The 18,663-nt window shown below is 48.4% G+C and overlaps 1 protein-coding gene across 1 annotated transcript; it reads left to right on the top strand.

Moving 5' to 3' along the window:
• Positions 1-1,202: 1,202 nt before the first annotated feature.
• On the top strand, positions 1,203-15,541 carry LOC142573067 (uncharacterized). The gene is made up of 2 exons (XM_075682584.1): positions 1,203-1,282; positions 10,915-15,541. The coding sequence occupies exons 1-2, from the start codon at positions 1,249-1,251 to the stop codon at positions 12,954-12,956; spliced, it is 2,076 nt and encodes a 691-aa protein (XP_075538699.1). The 5' UTR covers positions 1,203-1,248; the 3' UTR covers positions 12,957-15,541.
• The last annotated feature ends 3,122 nt before the right edge of the window (positions 15,542-18,663 follow it).

The following is an 18,663-nucleotide window of genomic DNA, read 5'->3' as shown; positions in this document are numbered from 1 at the left end:
CTTTCTTCGCTTCACTCCTCAGAAAGCTCCACTAACCTTTAGTTACACGTTAGGTTCGTTGCCTTTGCAGGAAGAAACAAAATATAAGTATTTGGGTGCCACAATTACTAACAATTTATCATGGAATTTACACATTGATAATATGTGTTCTTCGGCTTTGCGTAAATTGTATATTTTGCGACATAAACTTGAAGATTCCCCACCTAACGTAAAACCGCTTGCTTATTATTTATTAATTAGACCGAAACTTGAATATGCATGTGTTGTTTGGGATCCGTTTACTAAATAAAACATTAAATGTCTCGAAAGGGTACAGTAGAGATCCGTGCGACTCATATATTAAAAATTCTCTCGATATGATTCCCCGTCACATACGTGTGATAATGGCATCGAAATCCTTGAGCAGCGAAGGGAAAACTTAAGAATTCGATTTCTTTCCATGCTTTTTAATGGAGATTTATCAATTAGTCCTGCATCCTATCTGTCTAATTCAACGTCTAGGCTTACTCGACACCATCGTCCGAATTCACTAACACCTTATTTTGCACGGACGCATGTATTCAAGCACTCCCTTTTCCCCCGAACTATAACACACTGGAATAACTCGTTGTTGCCTGTTTCAATTGATTGATTCATTGTATTACTGTTGTCCTGCCACCTTACTGATTTATTAATGTATTGTTTTATTATTGTGTTTAACCACCCTGCTTCGACCTGAACAAGGTCTGCAGTATGAAATAAGTAAGTAAATAAAAAAGTGCTAGAAAAAGAAAACATGTATAGCATATTTGATTAAATCAAGCAGGCTAGGCGACTATTTTTCACCGCCCCGTTTCAAAGGGGATGCCATTAATCATCATCATCATCATCATCATCATTGGCGGAAGAACTTTGATTTCCAGTGTGGTTTGAGATACGGGGTACGTAACTCCCGTCTTCCCAGTGACCCGCCACTCGAAGCTCTTACTCCAGTACACAGTCTAGCACAGCGGCGACCGTTGACTGATTGAGACATTACACTTCTAATCAAGTGCCGTGGATGATAACGAAGCGCAGTACCCACTTCTATCGGAAGGTGGCCCTGCTATCTACTTTCTTTAGTCTGGTTGGAGTGTTGAGTAAAATGACGTTCTAGAATAAGGGGGTAACTTTCTGAACGAGCTTTTCTGGTTTTCGCTTGCCGATACGCAATTGCGCGCTTTACAGAGGCGTGACAGTAAGCATCCGGGCGATCCTGAGACGGAGGTCATGAGCACAGGCCGCCGGAAGTCCTCCGTTCGATGTGAGTGTGGCGACATATCGACCGTGTTTACACGAACGCCTTTGCAGTAGCTTATCTCATTTCTTAGCGCATCATACTACGCGAGAGCTGACACGTTGCGCATCTCTCTTCGGGCGAAACGAACCGGAACCTGTACCGGACGAGGTGGAGCAGATCGCACGCTGGCAACTGCCTGACTTTTCCTTTCTCCCTCGATTCGATACTCTAGCGTTTACGAGCATCGCGTGAGGTGCTCGTCTCGAACAAACCGATCATGGCACATTAATTCCATTCACCTTCCTTGCACGTTACCACCATATACGTAATAGAGCCGATCCACTGGAAATGTGATGCGCCACTGTAGCATTCATTAAATGCAACTACTGAAATTAGACAAATTAAGCATTCACCAACAAAGAAGGCTTGATATAAATCTTACCAATGTTTTTGAATAATTTCGACTCCTACATCAGGGGTGGCTTCGGGAAGCCGTCGCGAAGCTTTCACTGTCTTGAAGCTTTGAAAAGTCGTGGCACGTCCAAGCTGCCACCAGGGCAATGAACCGCTCGTTGGGAGCTTTGCCCCCAACTTACATGCAGGGCCACGCAGCGTCGCTTCCCGGGGCTACCACAGACAGGGCCGCTACCGAACGTATAAAAAGGTGCTGCGGCTTCTCGAAGCTATAGTTGATGGAACCGGAATGGCCACCAAAACGTTGGGATAATTTCTAAAATAAAGTCTTCCTGGTTGGGCACTGTTTAGGTTATTTCGAATGTTTTCCAATAAGACACATTCAAGTCGAGTGTTTACTTTCCAAACGCAATTACTACTAAACGCGTGCGTGTTTGGAGGTGTGTGTGTGTGTGTGTGTGTGTGTGTGTGTGTGTGTGTGTGTGTGTGTGTGTGTGTGTGTGTGTGTGTGCGTGCGTGCGTGCGTGCGTGCGTGCGTGCGTGCGTGCGTGCGTGCGTGCGTGTGCGTGCGTGTGCGTGCGTGTGTGTGTCCGTCCAGAGTCGATATTTGGTACGAATGCTTAGTTTCAAGCATGTTTATTTGTGCAGGCATTACCCGTATCCGGAGCCAATTAAGGGGGGACGCGGGTACTAGAGTCCAAGAAATCGGGATAAAAACCAATTTACTGAAAAGTGTATTTGAGAAATATACTGCTACTCTTGAATATATATATATATATATATATATATATATATATATATATATATATATATATATATATATATATATATATATTCACCATCGAGCGGCTGTTGTCGCTCGGCGCGGGACATATATATATATAGACACCTAATGCTATGCTTATAAGGTCACTGTTTTAGCCGCAATATTGTTTTATGCTACATAAAAAGACGCCACCGTGCCTTCCTACTCGTTACTGTGCGCACGTGACTTAAGGGTGCCTCGTCTGCTCCGCGCTCTGGGCGGCCCACGGACGTGCGCCATCTTGGTCCATATGCTAGTGAGGGAGCGGCCAGCTATGCCAAAACCGGAGCAGAAATTCTGCACAAGGCACACGTTTGGTGCGACAAAAGTACGACGGACTCTGAATGAAAACTTCAAACGCCGCGTGGCACCACAATATGGCCAGGGCGCTGCATCTTCTGCACCCAGTGACGAAGTCGTCATTACCACCAAGATGGACGTAACGAGCCTGTCGGCTGCCGCGGAGACCGTGATGAGTCCTTCAGCCGCCGCTACTTCGAGCAGCGGTCGCGTTTGTCAAGGCACGACTTATCGGCCGCATCGGCAGCCCTCAGACTTGGATGAGGAAGAAAGCTAAAGACGCAAAGGAAACGCGACTCCGTGGGTGACGCTGCGGATGGCGGGATTCGCCCGTTTGATGTGACCACGTTCACAATTGTCAACTTATGTGTAGTGAATGCTTCGTCGCCACTTGCGAAGCGCAAAGAGTACAACGTGATCTGCAAATCCACAAGGACGAACGGGAATACGGGCTCACTGTGGATTTACGTTTCATACGCGTGAACCGTAGCGAGACTCCATCGCCATGGAGCTCGCCGCGCGTTCTTATATAGCGATAACAAAATGAACGCTTTCAATGTGGACGTTCTAGCTGCACGTGCCATACAAGCAACCGGGAGCAGACAGACTGCGCTCAATGGCGTGTTTTCGTTGGTGGGAATCAGTCATCGTGGAGCCCACGCAGAAACGTGGCGGATCTATGTGAAGATAAAGGTGACGTTCGCTTAGGATCGTATACGGCATTTAACCTGACAAGCGGCTGCGCGCTGTCGGTTCGCAAACTTTACACCGATCTAACGTAAACCACCCTGGGAACATCGCGGTGTCGTACGGTGATGGGTCATGGATGACCCGCGGACTTTCATCCTGGCAACATAAGCGTTCGCACCATGATAGGTTTTAAGCGGACTTGGGATCGACTTTCTTGTTTTGAGTCGTAACATTTGTGCTGCATGTGAGTAAGGCCAAAAGGAGTCTGAAGGAGTCTATGAAGAATGGAAGGATGGCCTGGATGGCAACCAGTGTCAGAAGAATACAAACACGAAGGCTGGGAGATAGAGGCTGCACTTATCCTCTTCAGGAGACCTCTTGAGCGGAACTATTTGCGGTACACCACGGTGCTTTGTGACGTTGACAGCCGCAGTTATCTTGCATTGCAAGAAGGCAAAGTGTAAGGGTATATGCCAAGTGAAAAACAAGACTGCGTGAACCACGCGAAGAAAAGCATGGGAACAGCTATGCGCAACACGGTTGCAAAACACGCCCTGGCCATGAGGGCGTCAGTGGAAAAGACCGTTTGACTGGACACCTGATCTCCATGTTCAGCTCCTACTATAAATGAGCTCTCAAGACCCACAAAGGAGAGGAGGACGTCATGCAAAGGGCAGTGATGGCTACGTATCATCACATCACGTCTAACGAAAACGTGGCTAACCATGCTATCGACTCGCAGGCTCAAGCTCCTGATGCAAGCGAAATGCTGCAAAAACCAAAGTGAGCTTGCACCCAAACATCGTCGCAAATTGCCCCACTCAAGTCTGTCAGTCGCTGCTTCCCATATAGGAAGGCCTTTCTGACAGAAAGCTGCTTCAACGATGCCAGCGTGGGAAAACGCAAAGCAGCAACGAGAGTCTGCACTCAGTGATATGGGCACTGGAGCCAAAGAAGCGCAACGTTTCTGTAGTAGAGGTTGCTGTGGCTGAGCCAGTATTGAAGTTCAATGCTGCCAAAGCAGGGGCTTCAAAATACACACTGTAAGAACCCAGTCTCAGTCCCAGCCGCATGAGTCAAAAGGATCGGCGTCGAACAGCTCAGCCAAAAAGCGTGAATCAGCAGGAAACTTTCACTGGGCCCTGATGAGAGAGATATTTCAGTGACGATATATATATATATATATATATATATATATATATATATATATATATGGAGAGAGAGAGAGAGAATGTTTGCGAGGTTTGTGGGTCGGAAAGTAATCTTTTAAGTACGTGCCACCTGGGATCGCTCTGTTGCCGCATTTCCTTGTCGGCACTGACGCCACGTCAACGACGGAAGCTCCATTGCTGTAAACCTGTATATAATTTCCCCCTTTCACTCCTGCAGTACATAGTCATTTTTTGTGTGCTTTACCACAAAGCCTGACGCCGAGTGCCCCTGCCAAGGGGAGAGGAACGAGCCGGCGCGCATCGTGTGTGGGAGGAGGATCAGGCATAGCTGCCGCTTTAGCGGCCGCAGACCAATAAACAATCGCACATTATTTTATTTAATCTGTTACTGACCCGTTGATCTATTGTAACATATACACTGGAGGCTATAGTTGGCGTTCATGACTGGGCGGAACATACTTAGAGCGGGCCCAGGATGCACGCACTATAAAGATCGCCTCCCTCGCTGATTACACGATTATCATTGCAGTAAAAAAGGCTGAAAAGTACGTCACTGCAAGTTATCTTTGTCATCGACAGATCTGGTTTTCAATCACGATTTATGGGCCATTACGGTCTAGTGCTGCCAATACTTTCTGAAGCGTGTCATTAAAATTCTCGCTATGACTATCAGGCGGAGTTTAAGAACATATGTGTTTTGGAAGACTCTAATACTAGCTAGCGTGAAGTAAATAATTAGCCTATACGTTTCAGGTTGGTCTAATGTCCGTGCAGCTGAAAGAAGACGGTGAATTTACCTGCAGGGTATAAGGGGCTTTAGCTTTACTAATGTACTTGCTATAGGGTGGGTGAATTATTGAAGTTTCAAATGGAATAGTTGGTGCGCAATATTTTATACGTATTTGAAAATAAGCTATTCGGTATTTCGAATATCAAAATTAACTAGATTTTTTCGCAACAACCGACTGTTAAAATAGGGTTACTGTTCTCCACCTGCTGAAGAAAGTATCGCAAATTATGAATTATCAGAAGCAAAACAGCTACAAAGCTTTTCAAGTAATCCAGAAACAAAATTAGTAATGCAAGCTTTGTTTTCGGTTTTGCGTTGGTTGAGTGGCTCTAGTTACCACTCCTTGGGTTAGATCCTTGTACTCATACATGAACACTCAAGAATGCATGGACATGGGAATTGCGTTCGCCGTAGCACAAGTGCTAGTGCAACGTGCGCATAATGCGGAGGTTGTGGGTTCACCTCCCACCATCAGCAAGTAGTTTTAGAGCGCAGCTCTTTGGCGTCCGTTCCTGGGTTTCGCGTCGTCGTCGTCGTCGGCCTCGTAACCAGCTCCGCCCCCCTTTCATCCCCCCAGCGCTAGCAGCGACCGACTGATACCGCTGGATGCCGCTGACGCCGCTAGAGAGTCAAGATAACGTGACTGCATAGAACACCGTCGCCGCCATGCAGAAAGAGGAGGAAAGGGTCCCCCCCCCCCTGTTCTTGTGTGGCGGATAGGGTGCTCTTCAGTTGCCGACGCGCCGGTTATTCGTTGTCCCTGAAACCAACTCCGCAGCTGGGGTTGACTCACTATCGGCGTCAGCGGCATCAGTCAGTCGCTGCTATCTCTTCCCTCCTCCCTTTATCGTGTTGTCCGCTTGCTGCGCGCGCTTCTGCCCCCATCGTTTGCCGCTGGGTGTACACGCCGCCCCCCTCCCCCCTCTTCCTGCGAGTCTCCGGTTGTCAAAGCGCCGGCTCGAACTTAATTCCTTTCTTCGCTCCTCCTCCAATGCAACCCCTGTGCGGTGGCAATCAGAGAGCCAGATCGGTGGCGGCGGATCTGTATATGTGCACCGCCCGAGCCGAAATTGCCGCTGCCGTTCGCCCTGTGCGGTGGCAATCAGAGAGCCAGATCGGTGGCGGCTTGACATAAAGACAAACAGCAATTTCCTAACACTTATGCGGTAGAACATCCCGTTCCTCTCGCTCGTAACGCGTCCCACGGCTGTGACAACCTCGCGAGGCACTTGTATAGATCTCGTCTTTGAGAATCAAGCATTGGTGTACCAAGTCGAACATACATCAGTCTATTTCTCCGACCACAAAGCTTCCTTCATGACTGTCAAGAACTGTTAGTGGAGTCTTTGTTAAAGGAATACGTGTGAAAAATAAAAAAAAATTCTGTGATAGCGCATACATGTGTTGCTCGATTTCTTTGCCTCAATCTATCGAAAAGGTGAAACAGCTTATTTGCTGCGCTCAAATGTCGCATTAGGAAGTAACGTAATCGTCGGTAATTTTTTTCCCTCCATTTCCCTTTACCTTCTCATTTTTACATTTCAATCGAAATCTACAAATAATCTTTCCTATGCTTTCCTTTTCTTCATTATCTAATGGTTTCATATGGTTATGAATAACAAAAATGTGCGAGCCTTCTTACAAAACTGAGCCCTTACAAAATCGCGTCCCTCGGTTCCCCTTCTTTTTGTCTATTATATGACAACCACTTATTTTTGTTTCTGGTCTGCCAATTAATCTTTCTTGCAGTCTAGTCATGTAGCAACTTTACATTTTACGTTACAACAAGTGATGTTTTCCTTGTAGCAGGGCCTTTACTATATCTATGGCAAACAAATACTATATTAGCTTTTCTTTCTTTTCATTTTCCATAACTTCTGATATTTTTTTAACAAATATTTGTTTATCGTTTTTTAAAAGCTGTTCATACAACAGCCTGTCATTCTTGGAAAGTTCGTTTGCCACTAGGCTCTGAAGGTGCCAAGCGGCTATTCGTGTAGTTCTTTTCAGTGTGGTTGTAGTGATGTTGTGTTTAAAACGATCCTGATTGTCCATGACAGTTGGCTGTCTATTCAGTACAAGCAAGCTCCTGATTGTAATGAAATAAATATTCCTGCTGTAAATACGGGCGTCTGCGTTTGTCTATTCGATATTCAGTTCGATATTCGACAATTACTATTTGTATTCGATCCATTCGTACTCGAAAAAGTCGATATTCGTTTGCCTCTAATAGTGACATACCGGTTATGACAGCTTAAATTTCTTTCATTACCTTTAGATTGGAAGGTTACAAATACAGCACGACTTAAAAGAACACAAGCAACGCATTTTTCATAGCATAAAGATACAATTAGTCAGCATATAATCCCCCATTTCTTTTTTTGTGTGTACTTCTCGTCGTCCGTGGCAGCAGAACTAGATTCTGCGGAACGCACTATGTTAACGCACGTTGCTAACACGGCGATGGCAATCACCTGAGCTTAGTACAGGTAAAATACCACATCTTCGCCCTTGATCTACTTCAAAGCTGCCGACTGATCGGTCCAAAAGCCGTGATAAGCAGGAGCAATTTGTTGAGACGCGCGTGAAAGAGCTGAGCCGTCCGATATTTACGCTTCTTTTACGCAGCCGATATGTGTTAATCGCCCGGGGTGTTCTAAATGTTAACACAATATTAATTCCATTTGGGTTTCGTAAATGAGCTCTTCAACACGCTTGCACACGTCCATCAATCGAGTGGATTTAGTGGCACCGCTGAACCCGCAGCGTTTCAACGTATTCAAATTGTTTTTGTAAATGATAAAGAAACATCAATTTTGTGAGCACCGTGTGAAGGCTATGACGGCCACTGTGCTGTGAAGCACAATCAGAATATGAAGGCTACCAATGTGAAGGCAACCGTTGGTTCATCATGGTCACGGAGCCTAGCATCGTACAGCGAGTTTCGGCCACTTACGTGTAGCTTTTGAATATTAAACTGCGTTCGAGAAGGCCATTTCAGAAGCAACCGTTCTAATTTCTAATTCATTAAAATATCGCCAATTGTTCATTAATGTCACTAGAAAAAGTCGCTGATTGCTAAACAGAATATCTTGTCGTAAACAGACAAAAAATCGCTAAATAGCGACGAAATTGCTAAAATGGCCACACTGAGTAAACACCGATAAATTATAAAGAGCAAATCTGATTTTGGGTTTTCAAAGATCGTTAGATTAGGTGACCTCAGTAAACACGGGAAAATGCAAGAGATGGCAGGTTAAGCTTGCTTTGGACTGTCCAGCTACAACTTTCTCAGCAATGCAGGCTTGCAAGGCACGTCCCGCAGGCGGCTTGCACCGCAACGCACGTAACCCCGAACTGCTTAGTGCGGCCGGCCGAGCTTGATCTGCCACAGCTCGTGGCGGTGCGGCCCGAAACGCAATCCTAGCTGCCCAAGCAAGGGACATACGTAATAAAGGAATGCTACCTGTGTAGGTGTGATTCTGAGACAAAACTTGGCACCAACTGCTGTTTTGTTGAATTTGGCAGTGTGCAGCCAACAGTGCCCGTCACAAGTGTGTGTATCAAGCTTCCAGGGGGAGACGCAAATGGCGTGCTTTGCCCTTTCACTGCTGACTGCGAGGGGAGGGACATGCCTCCGCCCCCCGGGCAAATACGCCCATGAAAAACATGGTGTCACGCACGCACAGGAAAATATAAACACATCTCACTCGACGACCACGGGCACTCGCTGTCACAACACTGGCTTTATGAAGAGTGCCGACAGCGAGAAACGATGCTTCCTGTTGTCGCTCGTTTCACTGCGAGAAAGCCTCTCACGGCCAAATAAATGAAAGCAGTCTTGAAAGTACTGGGAACCTCAATTGCGCTATTGAGGTTACTAGTATGACCGACGAAGTAGTCCGAATGAATGCCTAGATCAAGTCTTGAAAGATTACTGCAGGTGTGTAGAGGTGGGGAATTTACCAGCTGAAACTGAGTAGAGCCTCCGTGCTATATACATACCGGTGATGAGAGCCCTGGAGACCCAATGTGACGAATACTCTGTGTGCAGCTGGTGGAGAGGCCAGACCACCATTATCAGGGCTTCAAGCGGCTTTCTGTATACTCGAGTGATCTTGATCTGGACTCGAGGCGCCGTATTCCCGGCTTTCAAAAGCGGGGGTGCAAATGGCCTACTTTGCTTCCACCTTCCCCAGTTCTTGAGGGGGGGGGGGGGGACTTCCCCCGGTAGGTACGCCGTGCCCAAGAAACATGCTGGAAACGGTTATATGTGAGTGCGATAGCGATTTTACGTCGACATGGGTGGGGAGCGGACAAGTGCGGCTCTATAGTCGTGAGAAAGTAATAGTATATTCTTTCTCGTGCCGATGTTCCTGCAGTTCATGTTTTCTGAAGCATTGACTTATCTTTACAATAATAGGTGGTGTCCGAATCTGCGCCTCCAAGTAACACTAACTGATTTCGCAAGGCCATGCTTTTGCTGGCTGCATGGCTTTCCTTTTAAGGCAAGACAAGTTGTAGAATAGGCGCAGTGCTGGCGCCTATTCATGGCACAATTCTCCTATGGCAATTCCGCCTAGTCACGCCTCTCACTGGTTTTTTGAGACATTATAATTGCTACTCAAATGGCAAACAATCGTGCTGGATTCTATCACTATAAATCACGGTAAATTCATTGCCATCAGCGTCTCACAACACATTCTGGCCAGTTGTCAGTCCGTTTAAAACGTGCGTAATCGACAGCTTTTGTTTCAGTGAGCAAACCATTTGGCGAGTGGTGGGCAAACCGTCACGGGAAGCTTGCTGCTGATCAGTGATCAGGCCCCATATCATACGCGTGGGCGATATGCTTCCTTTTTTGCAAGAACCAACTTTCCTTAGATTTCTCAACATGTGGTTCTTACGTCAAGGTTTTACGCAAATCTCAGAACTATTGGAACTATTCGGTTCGAAATTATTCGACACTTATTGCTATTCGTTTTGACTTTGCTTCGAACTAATATAGAAAGTCATATTCGCATAAGCCTAATACTTTCGCCCCGCCCACTTTCGCCTGACTGGCTGGGTATCTGTGTGGCATTAAAACAATAACCAGAATATTTATAGTATCCGAGGATGAAAACCTTACGCTGCAGTATGGTAAGCGAGTAACTATCCTCGGTGCCACGCTAACGGTTAACGGCGGGCGCAGAAATGTACGCATCGTACTTCAGCATGCACCGTCCCCTAACGGCTGGCTTCGATCCAACATATGAAGTGAAGAGTGATGTAATGCAGGTTAAATGAAGTATGTGTGTATATCTCGTGCGAATGCTCTCGCATAACTTAGACAGTCATCGCACATGGTTTCAGCCAAACTTCTTTAGAAGAAACAGGGCATTTCTTAAAAGATTTCGTATGACATAAGCTAACTCAACCCAACTATGACACAGCGGTGCTCTTCTAACGGTTTTTGCACAACGTTGCTTTGTGCTCTTCGCAGTTGGAAGCACCACGATCCGGGAGATCTCGCCGCAGAGCGAGACATTCATCAACAATACCACGCTCTTCATTGGCGTCATCACCGTGGTACTAACAGTGGCAATTATCGGCACGGCAGTCTTCCTGTTCTTCTTTGGCGAAAAGCCATATGGCAGTCGTTTAGGGCTATGCTCAAGCGATTCCTGCAGGCGCGCTGTGCTCGACATGCACATGCTGATCGACAACAGCAGGAACCCGTGCCACGACTTTCACGGTCACGTCTGCCATCGCTGGCAGCAGAAGACAACTGCTGCCGATGCAGACCTCGTCAGTTTTCTTCGCAACGGTACGCGTCATCTCCTGGAACATATCAACATCAGTCTGAGCATGTCGGATAGCTACGCGGCAGCTTCGGACGACTTCTACAGCCTGGCCAAGTTCTACAGGTCCTGCGAGCGCTTCGTGAGCACGCCTACCTTGTCCATGAGCGACGTGCTGCAGCCCTTCCAGAAGTACGGCGACGTGGTTCTCAATCTGTCCACATTCCCGGATGTTGTACGGCACATCGTGAAACTCTCGCTGGCACACGGGATTCACACCGTCCTCGACATACGCCTGAGCAAGTTTCCCGACGGCGTGTTCCTGCGCATGTTACGCGGCCAGACGCTGGCGCAAAAGATGGACGTGCAACCCGTTCTGCCCCCGAAGGACTACCTGCAGGAACTGCTACACGAGCTCTCAAGCATTCGAGACCGCAAGTTCAACCTCACTGACATCCTCTACTATGAGCACACGGTGAGTAGTATCATGGTGCAGGCTGGTCAGGAGCAAAGAGAGAGCGCGGCCGTTTTCGAGCACCTGACCACAGCTGTGCGTCAAGCCGAGTGGCTCGATGCTCTAAATGTGTACCTACCTGACGAGCGAAAGGTGAGCAACCACTCCATAATATCTATCGACAGCATCGACTTGATCCGGCGGCTGTTCGACTTCTTCAAAGACCTTGTCGATTATGGTGTGGTCTATTTGTACATCCAGATTCTAGTCGACGGGCTCCGGTTTGATTATCTGCGTCGAGTGAATGGCAGTGACTCCGAGCGCGTCGTGTCATCGTACCTTCATGCGACCCGACTCGTGATACGCAATGCGAGGGATGTCATCGCGAGACACCTGCTCCTGGAACAGCGCGCGAACGCCACCATTCTTCCGGTGTTCTCGAAGGTGCTCAGGGCCATCTCCGCCGGCAACAGGTTCGCATGGATGAGCGATTTCATGAGGGAAGAGGCACAAAAAACGCTCCAGGATGCCAGGCTGCACCAGTTCCCAACCTTCGCGCAGAATGGTCCCGTTCTCGAGCACGGCGACCTGGCTGAGGCCTCCCTGATCAACGCGTTTCCGGGCCTCTTCATTCGCCTCAAGGAACAGCAGCAGTGGAGCCAACTGGAAGATCCTCCGGCGGTGCGCGAGGCTGAGATGGACGACGTTTTCCTCTTGAGCAGCAACGTGCTTCACGACGCGCTCTCCGACAGTGTCGTCGTGCCAGCGACCCTGCGTCGGGAGCCCGTTTTCTACGACGGCGACGTGCCACCCGAGTTTGCCATGGGCAGCCTAGGCGTACTGCTGGCCAGAGCCCTTTTGTACGCTGTGGTGCCGCCCAGCTCTTTAGCCCCGTGGTCGTCGGAAGAAAAGCTTGCCCTGCTCCGTTACGAGCAGTGCATGGACGAGAAGGCTCGTTCGGCGTTCAACGTGAGCCTCCTTTACAGGCGCGACCACGAACCTACCACGATCTACGTCTTGGCTCAGAGTGCTCGCACCGCGTACGACGCGCTCGCGACGGCGTACAAGGAGCGCCAGCCGACCACCGACTGGGACAGCTACTGGAACACGGCTCAGAAGACTTTCTTCAGGCGCTTCTGCCTTCTCTCCTGCGGTGTGGAAAGCGAACTGCAGCGCCTCGCGTCGGAGATCTTCTGCTTCCTTCCGCTGCTCAACATGGAGGAATTTGCGAAAGCCTTTAGTTGCCGGAATCCGCGATCAATGTACAGCGGAGATTATTGTGTTCTGTGAATAATGTGTGTTAGATGAGCCCTTAGATTTTAGGAAATTAGCGCTATTTTTCAACTGGTTGCTGGGAGCAAGGTTATTTGATATGTTTCGCGCGCTTCCTCCTCTTATCAGTGTAGCTTGTGTCTTAGTGGCGTTTAACGTTTTGTCTTTAAATTTTGGAATCCACAACTGCAACTCTGCTGCAGCGAGGCTCATAACAGCTTCGCAACATTGTTTTATGCGATGCCTGCAGCGTACCCTCAGCCATGCCGTGTAAGTGTTGCGTCAGAAGTTGCAAAGAAGTCGTACTGCGATAAATGCTGAATCATGCTTGTGTATCGACGCTTTCGTTGGATGCTATGCCCCTGTCAAGAGTTCAAGTATCTAAAGTACTGAACAAAGATACCCCGAATGTATTTGCGCCTGCAAAGCTGTGATGTGGAAGGAGAAAGAGAGAGAGAAACAACTTCATTTGCCACTGCAGGGTAGGAAGTTAGGGCAAGTAGGTCTAGTGTGGCTCCCAGGTGGGGGCGTCGTCTTGGGCCCACGAGACGAGTGCCAGTTGCGTTTTCTTGTCTGCTCTTGTCAGCAGCTGGTTCCAAACCTCCTCGGAGGGAGCTCGCAGTAATGATTGTGGGGGAGGGTTACCTTCGCATCCCCAGAGAATGTGTGCCCGAGTGGCGAACACTCCATGGTCGCACTTAGTACAGACAGGGTCGTAATCCCCTCTAGTGATTAAATAAAGCCTAGAATGACTGAGAATTGAATCGGTCTGCAGTCTGCGAAGCATGGTGGCTTGCGCTCGTTCGAGGTCGGGGTGGGGAGGCGGGAGCACGCGTTTCGGCTCCTTGTAGAAGTTTGTAATTTCAGCATAGGATTTTGGGGCCTCTGCGAGCGCATCTGGGTTCGAGGGGCCGGCCTCCCGGTTAGGCCTCGGGCTAAACGGTCGACCCCTTCCTTCCCAGAGTTCCCCGCGTGAGCAGGTACCCACACTAAGCTTACAGTTCTGTCGAGAGCGCAACCGCGGAGGATGCGTGCGGCTGGGAAACGGAATGGGTTTTTTGAGAAATTTTGGATGGCTTGGTTTAGAGTCACTCAGAACCGTGCTTGTGCGGGGATCCGGGATGGCTAGCGCGATCGCGACCTCTTCGGCAGCGGCGGAGGAGTGTGTGCGCACTGTAACGGCACTGATGAGAGTTGTGGTTGGCGTCGCTACGCAGGCTACGTATGTGTTAGTCGCATTTCGCCGCGTCCACGTACATGGCATGTTCGTCGGCGGAGTAGGTGACGTCGAAGGCTTGTGCCTTCAGTTGGCGGCGCCTATCGTGACGGCCGGGTAGCATATTCTTCACCATGGGTTTGATGACCAGCCGACTGAAGACTCCAGTCGGGAGGGGAGCAGTGGGGTGGATGTCACCTGTAGGGTTGATGTTAAGACGATTAAGAATGTAACGTCCGTGTTCGGTGCGAGAAAGACGGTGTATCTGTGCAGTCTTGTGTGCCTCTATCAGCTCTGTGAGGGTGTTGTATACTCCAAGTTGGAGGAGACGCTGTGTGCTGGCGGACTGGGGCAGTCCCATTGCCGCCTTGTACGCCGAGCGGATGATGCTATTTACCGCCTTCTTCGTCTTTGCGGCGGAGGTGGAAGGACGCTGGGAGGTGTGAGGACTCAGCAGTATTAAACGTATAATTTATAAGCGAACATCGGAGCTGCATGCCTTGCAACTCCAAAGTTGGCGGTTTTTGTAAGAACTTTACTATCCCTCGGAATGACGCAAGCACATATTCAATTGGTATTCTCTGACTACCTCGCAAGAGATTGGTAGTATGGTATACAGTATGAGCAGGCCTAACACCAGTGGCGTGATATCTCAGTCGACTCTTCACCCAGCACTCGAGGCCTATCGTACGTCAGTTTCTTTTCCTTTGTATCAGTAAATTGTTGCGCATAGCCTTTTCTCCTCGTGAGTTTTTCGTAAGATTTGAACCGGAATGCCGAAGGTTAGTCTGCACGGGACGACCTCGCGAAGCTTGAAAAATCCAAAGAACACTTTGAGAGAGAGAAAGAGTATCGGTGTGCCAGTTTTATTTCTTTGCGTACTAAACTGTTTGGCGTCCTGTCTGGCTGCTGAGTCAGTCGCTCCCTGGATAGAATTGCAAATTGCAATATGTGCGACAAATTAAAAACTTTCACAATTTTTTAATTAATCGATTATGCATTTTATTTTATTTTTTAAAGTAATGTCCGCCTCTTCGAGTAGACCAGCTCATGGACTGTAATTGTGCCATCTGCCGCAGGCAACCTTTAAGTCTTTTTCAAAATGTTCGCTGAAAAACCCCTACATAACAAGGCTATATGAGGCTCAAAGCATATATAGCGTTTGTATGCTGACAAGGTATGCGAACCTCTGTTCTGCGCTACAAAAAAGACGCAGTTTCGCCCAAAAGGCGAAGCCTCGATTCAGATAGCAAATTAGCGGGCAGCTATACGAAGTAAGGATAGTGGTACTATCGGCCGTAAAACACTTGTAAACATAGGCATACTAAATAAATTAACAAGCATGGTGTCCCGCAGGCACAAGCAAGCATGAACACACATCACTCCATGACCGCGGAAACTCGCTGTCAACACGCTGGAGTGACGTAGCGCAGCAGCAGCAGCAGCGAGCGAATTGTTTCGTGCTTCGTCTCGCATCGACTCGAACTAAGCCGCGAAAACAGCGCACAACGGACTCTGTCCCCGTCGCAGACTGCTTTCAAGATACAGCGGCCTGTTGGGCGCACGCGGTCGCCTGGGCCGCTCAGAATAAAACTCGCCCCCCCTACCTATACTGTGCCCCCGAAGCCCTGCGCGCTACGGAAGACGGCGCGCAACCTCACCGCCTTCCTCCTTTGCGTGCGCGAGATTTAGCCGCAATAATAGCACGACTTCAATCGCACATACAGCATACGGCGCGCGGCGACGATATTATCGCCCTTTATCTTTATACGGAACCTCACAGCGACGCCGACGGCAGAAATATGCCGGGAGTGTCCACATAATTGCTATTGCAATAAAGAAGTACCTTTCTGTATTAAACCTTAACATGTATGTGGTTCACAGGCATCACACATAAGCGGAACTGGCAACGCTTTCGCTGCAGTGTAACCGTATATTCTTCCTTTCAAGTGGCAGAAGCAGGTGCCTTCCAACGTAAAACTATTTAAATCTGTTTTTATTCCAACTCTTGGCGTCAAACTTGCGCAACCGCCGCCGCAAGCATCGGGTGGTAACCCGCAGCGTTGTTTAAACCACCCAATCAAACACTCTCCTCGCTTATAGGTGGTGACTTTTATTTGCTTTCAATGCGAATAGCATCGCATACCTTGACAGGATTTCCTTGCCTAATTAGCTGACAAGAGGCAAGGAGCGTGTAGAAGCGAGTAGAGAAAGTAAATAACTGGATAAGGATGACATGATTTTGTATCGCAAAAATCGCGTAAAGGCAGATTAACAGCGACAGGCACAACAGAAAAACGGATGGTGGTGCCGGCAACTGCGATTGGTCCGCTTCCCTTTACTTAGCTTGCGGGGGGTGGTTGAAAATCGCGGGGGTGCGCAACGGAATGTTGAAAATGCGGCTAAAATGGATCCTCAGCGAAGGACAGTTGGCATAACGATGATCTAAACGTGCCTAAAGGCGAAAAAAAAAACTTCATTATACGCAAATAAATCTCCCCGGCAGCTGCGAGTAGCCAGTGGCCGAGCGATGGCTGGGCTGCCATTCTCTATTCCTTTTGGAACGGGGCAGTCTCTGTTTATTTCGAAAACGTTCAGTTTTGTTCGGCATATTACAACGCATCTTTATACTTAAACATCATTTTGATGTGTTTTTCGCGGTTTTGTGACACCATGTGACAGACTGGGGAAGTGGGCGCCGCCCGAAATCTTTTGACCATTAGCGGAGGGTTATGGCAAAAAATATCACAAATCGAAGATACGTGGATCAGAGAGCGAACAGGGATAACTGATATTCTAGTTGACGTTAAGATGAAAAAAAAACTGGGCAGGTCATCGATGCTAGGGCAGATAACCGGTGGACTATCAGAGTTACAGGATGGGTGACAAGGGAAGGGAAGCTCAGTCTAGGGCGGCAGTAAATTAGGTGGGGTGATGAAGTTAGAAAATTAGCAGGCTCAAGTTGGAATAAGCTAGCGCAAGACAGGAAGTTCACTCGGTGAGGGCTTCGTCCTGTGTAGCAGAGATAAAAATATGTTCATGATGATGATGATGATGATGATGATGATGATGATTGCAAATAAAGGTGTAGAATATGAAATAATTATTTTTATCTTTTGTTTCGTCCAATCATGCATCAGTATCCGCACGTCATATCAGATAGGGAGTTCTGGCGGTTCTTGTGCAGTCGCGTGACACAGGCGAATGGGGTGTGGCCCGAGAAATGTGCGGCCAATCGTGCAGAACTGATCGCAGAAATAGAACAGAAACAGTTTGCAAGAGCGTTACTTTATAAAGCTTCAGATTCCTACACCTTATAGTATGGAATTGTCCTGGCTTGCGAGCGGAACGCTCGCGTCTCCTACTGCAAGCTGTCCGCGCTACAGTGCCATGCCCAGCTATGATCATCGGGTACACGACAACAGATAGCACAGAAGGCTGTTTGAATTCATACATAACGCATGTTTTACAGCACGTATATAATACACATAATACATCATGCCTTAAGGCAAGTGTTGATGGATGGATGGATGGATGGATGGATGGATGGATGGATGGAAAAACTATTGACAGTCCTGAGATACGCGATTATCGCGCAGCGGGCCGCTCCCACGTTGGGACGGGCAGGCCGAGCCTGGCCGCCGAGTCGTGGGCTCTCTGGACGGCCCAGATTTGTTCACCGTAGTTGGTTCTTTGCAGTGAGGTATGCCATCTTGACTGGTCTGCTTTATCTGTGCCTCGTAACGAGGGGCATCGCCAGAGTATATGTTCCAAGTTGGCTGAATCGCCGCACTGAGGGCAGGTAATGCTAGTATACGTGTCTGGATAGATCGAGTGTAATAAAAATGGGTTCGGGTATATCCCTGTCTGCAAAAGTCTGAGGGTGATTATCTGCACTTTCGTCAGTTCCTTGTGTGGGAGCGGATAGACCGTCCTACAAAGTGTTAAGTGTTAAGTACGTAGTGGAAGAACCTCTATTGTAGGGTGTCGTGGGCTGTGGGAATTCTCCATGGGCACGGAACGTTAGACCTCGTGCCGTGGAGTGGGCCAGCTCATTTAGGTTATTGATACTCTCTTCAAAGGACCCATATGTGCTGGAAACCACATTAGCCTATGTGGGGTGATCACTTTGCCCTTGAGAATAGAGGGCTTCCTTGGTGATGGAGCCGATGAAGAAGGCTCGGACGGCAGCTCGGGAGTCGCTAGAAACGTTTGGACGTTGTCCGTCAAGTACCGCGATGACTGTGGCAACTTTCTCGACCACGCCTGAAGCCGCGTTGGTGATTATTCCCGCGTGGTCAACTTAAACGGCCGTGTATTTTCGACTATCTCCGTAGCGGGCGGCGTCGAAAAAAGTCCTCTTTAGGGTTCTCTTTGACCTTGCTAAGAAAGGCCAAGGCTCTGGCTCGTCTTCTTCCGACGTTGCGCTGTAGGTGTACATTGCGCGGAAGAGGGTAGACGGTAATTTGTTCTCGTCGATTCGTGGGGAGGCCGCGGAAGTTGCTCTCG

The sequence above is a fragment of the Dermacentor variabilis genome, chromosome 2 (assembly GCF_050947875.1).
Source record: "Dermacentor variabilis isolate Ectoservices chromosome 2, ASM5094787v1, whole genome shotgun sequence".
Classification (NCBI taxonomy): Eukaryota; Metazoa; Arthropoda; class Arachnida; order Ixodida; family Ixodidae; genus Dermacentor; species Dermacentor variabilis.
Note: the sequence above shows the minus strand (reverse complement) of the source record. Positions and strands in the feature narration are given on the sequence as shown.

What these genes read in the sequence shown, in the direction of transcription:
- LOC142573067 (XM_075682584.1), top strand. Translation starts at nt 1,249, where the DNA reads ATGAGCACAGGCCGCCGGAAGTCCTCCGTTCGAT. An exon ending in CCGGAAGTCCTCCGTTCGAT is followed by an intron (nt 1,283 to 10,914) that starts GTGAGTGTGGCG and finishes TGCTCTTCGCAG; the next exon opens with TTGGAAGCACCACGATCCGG.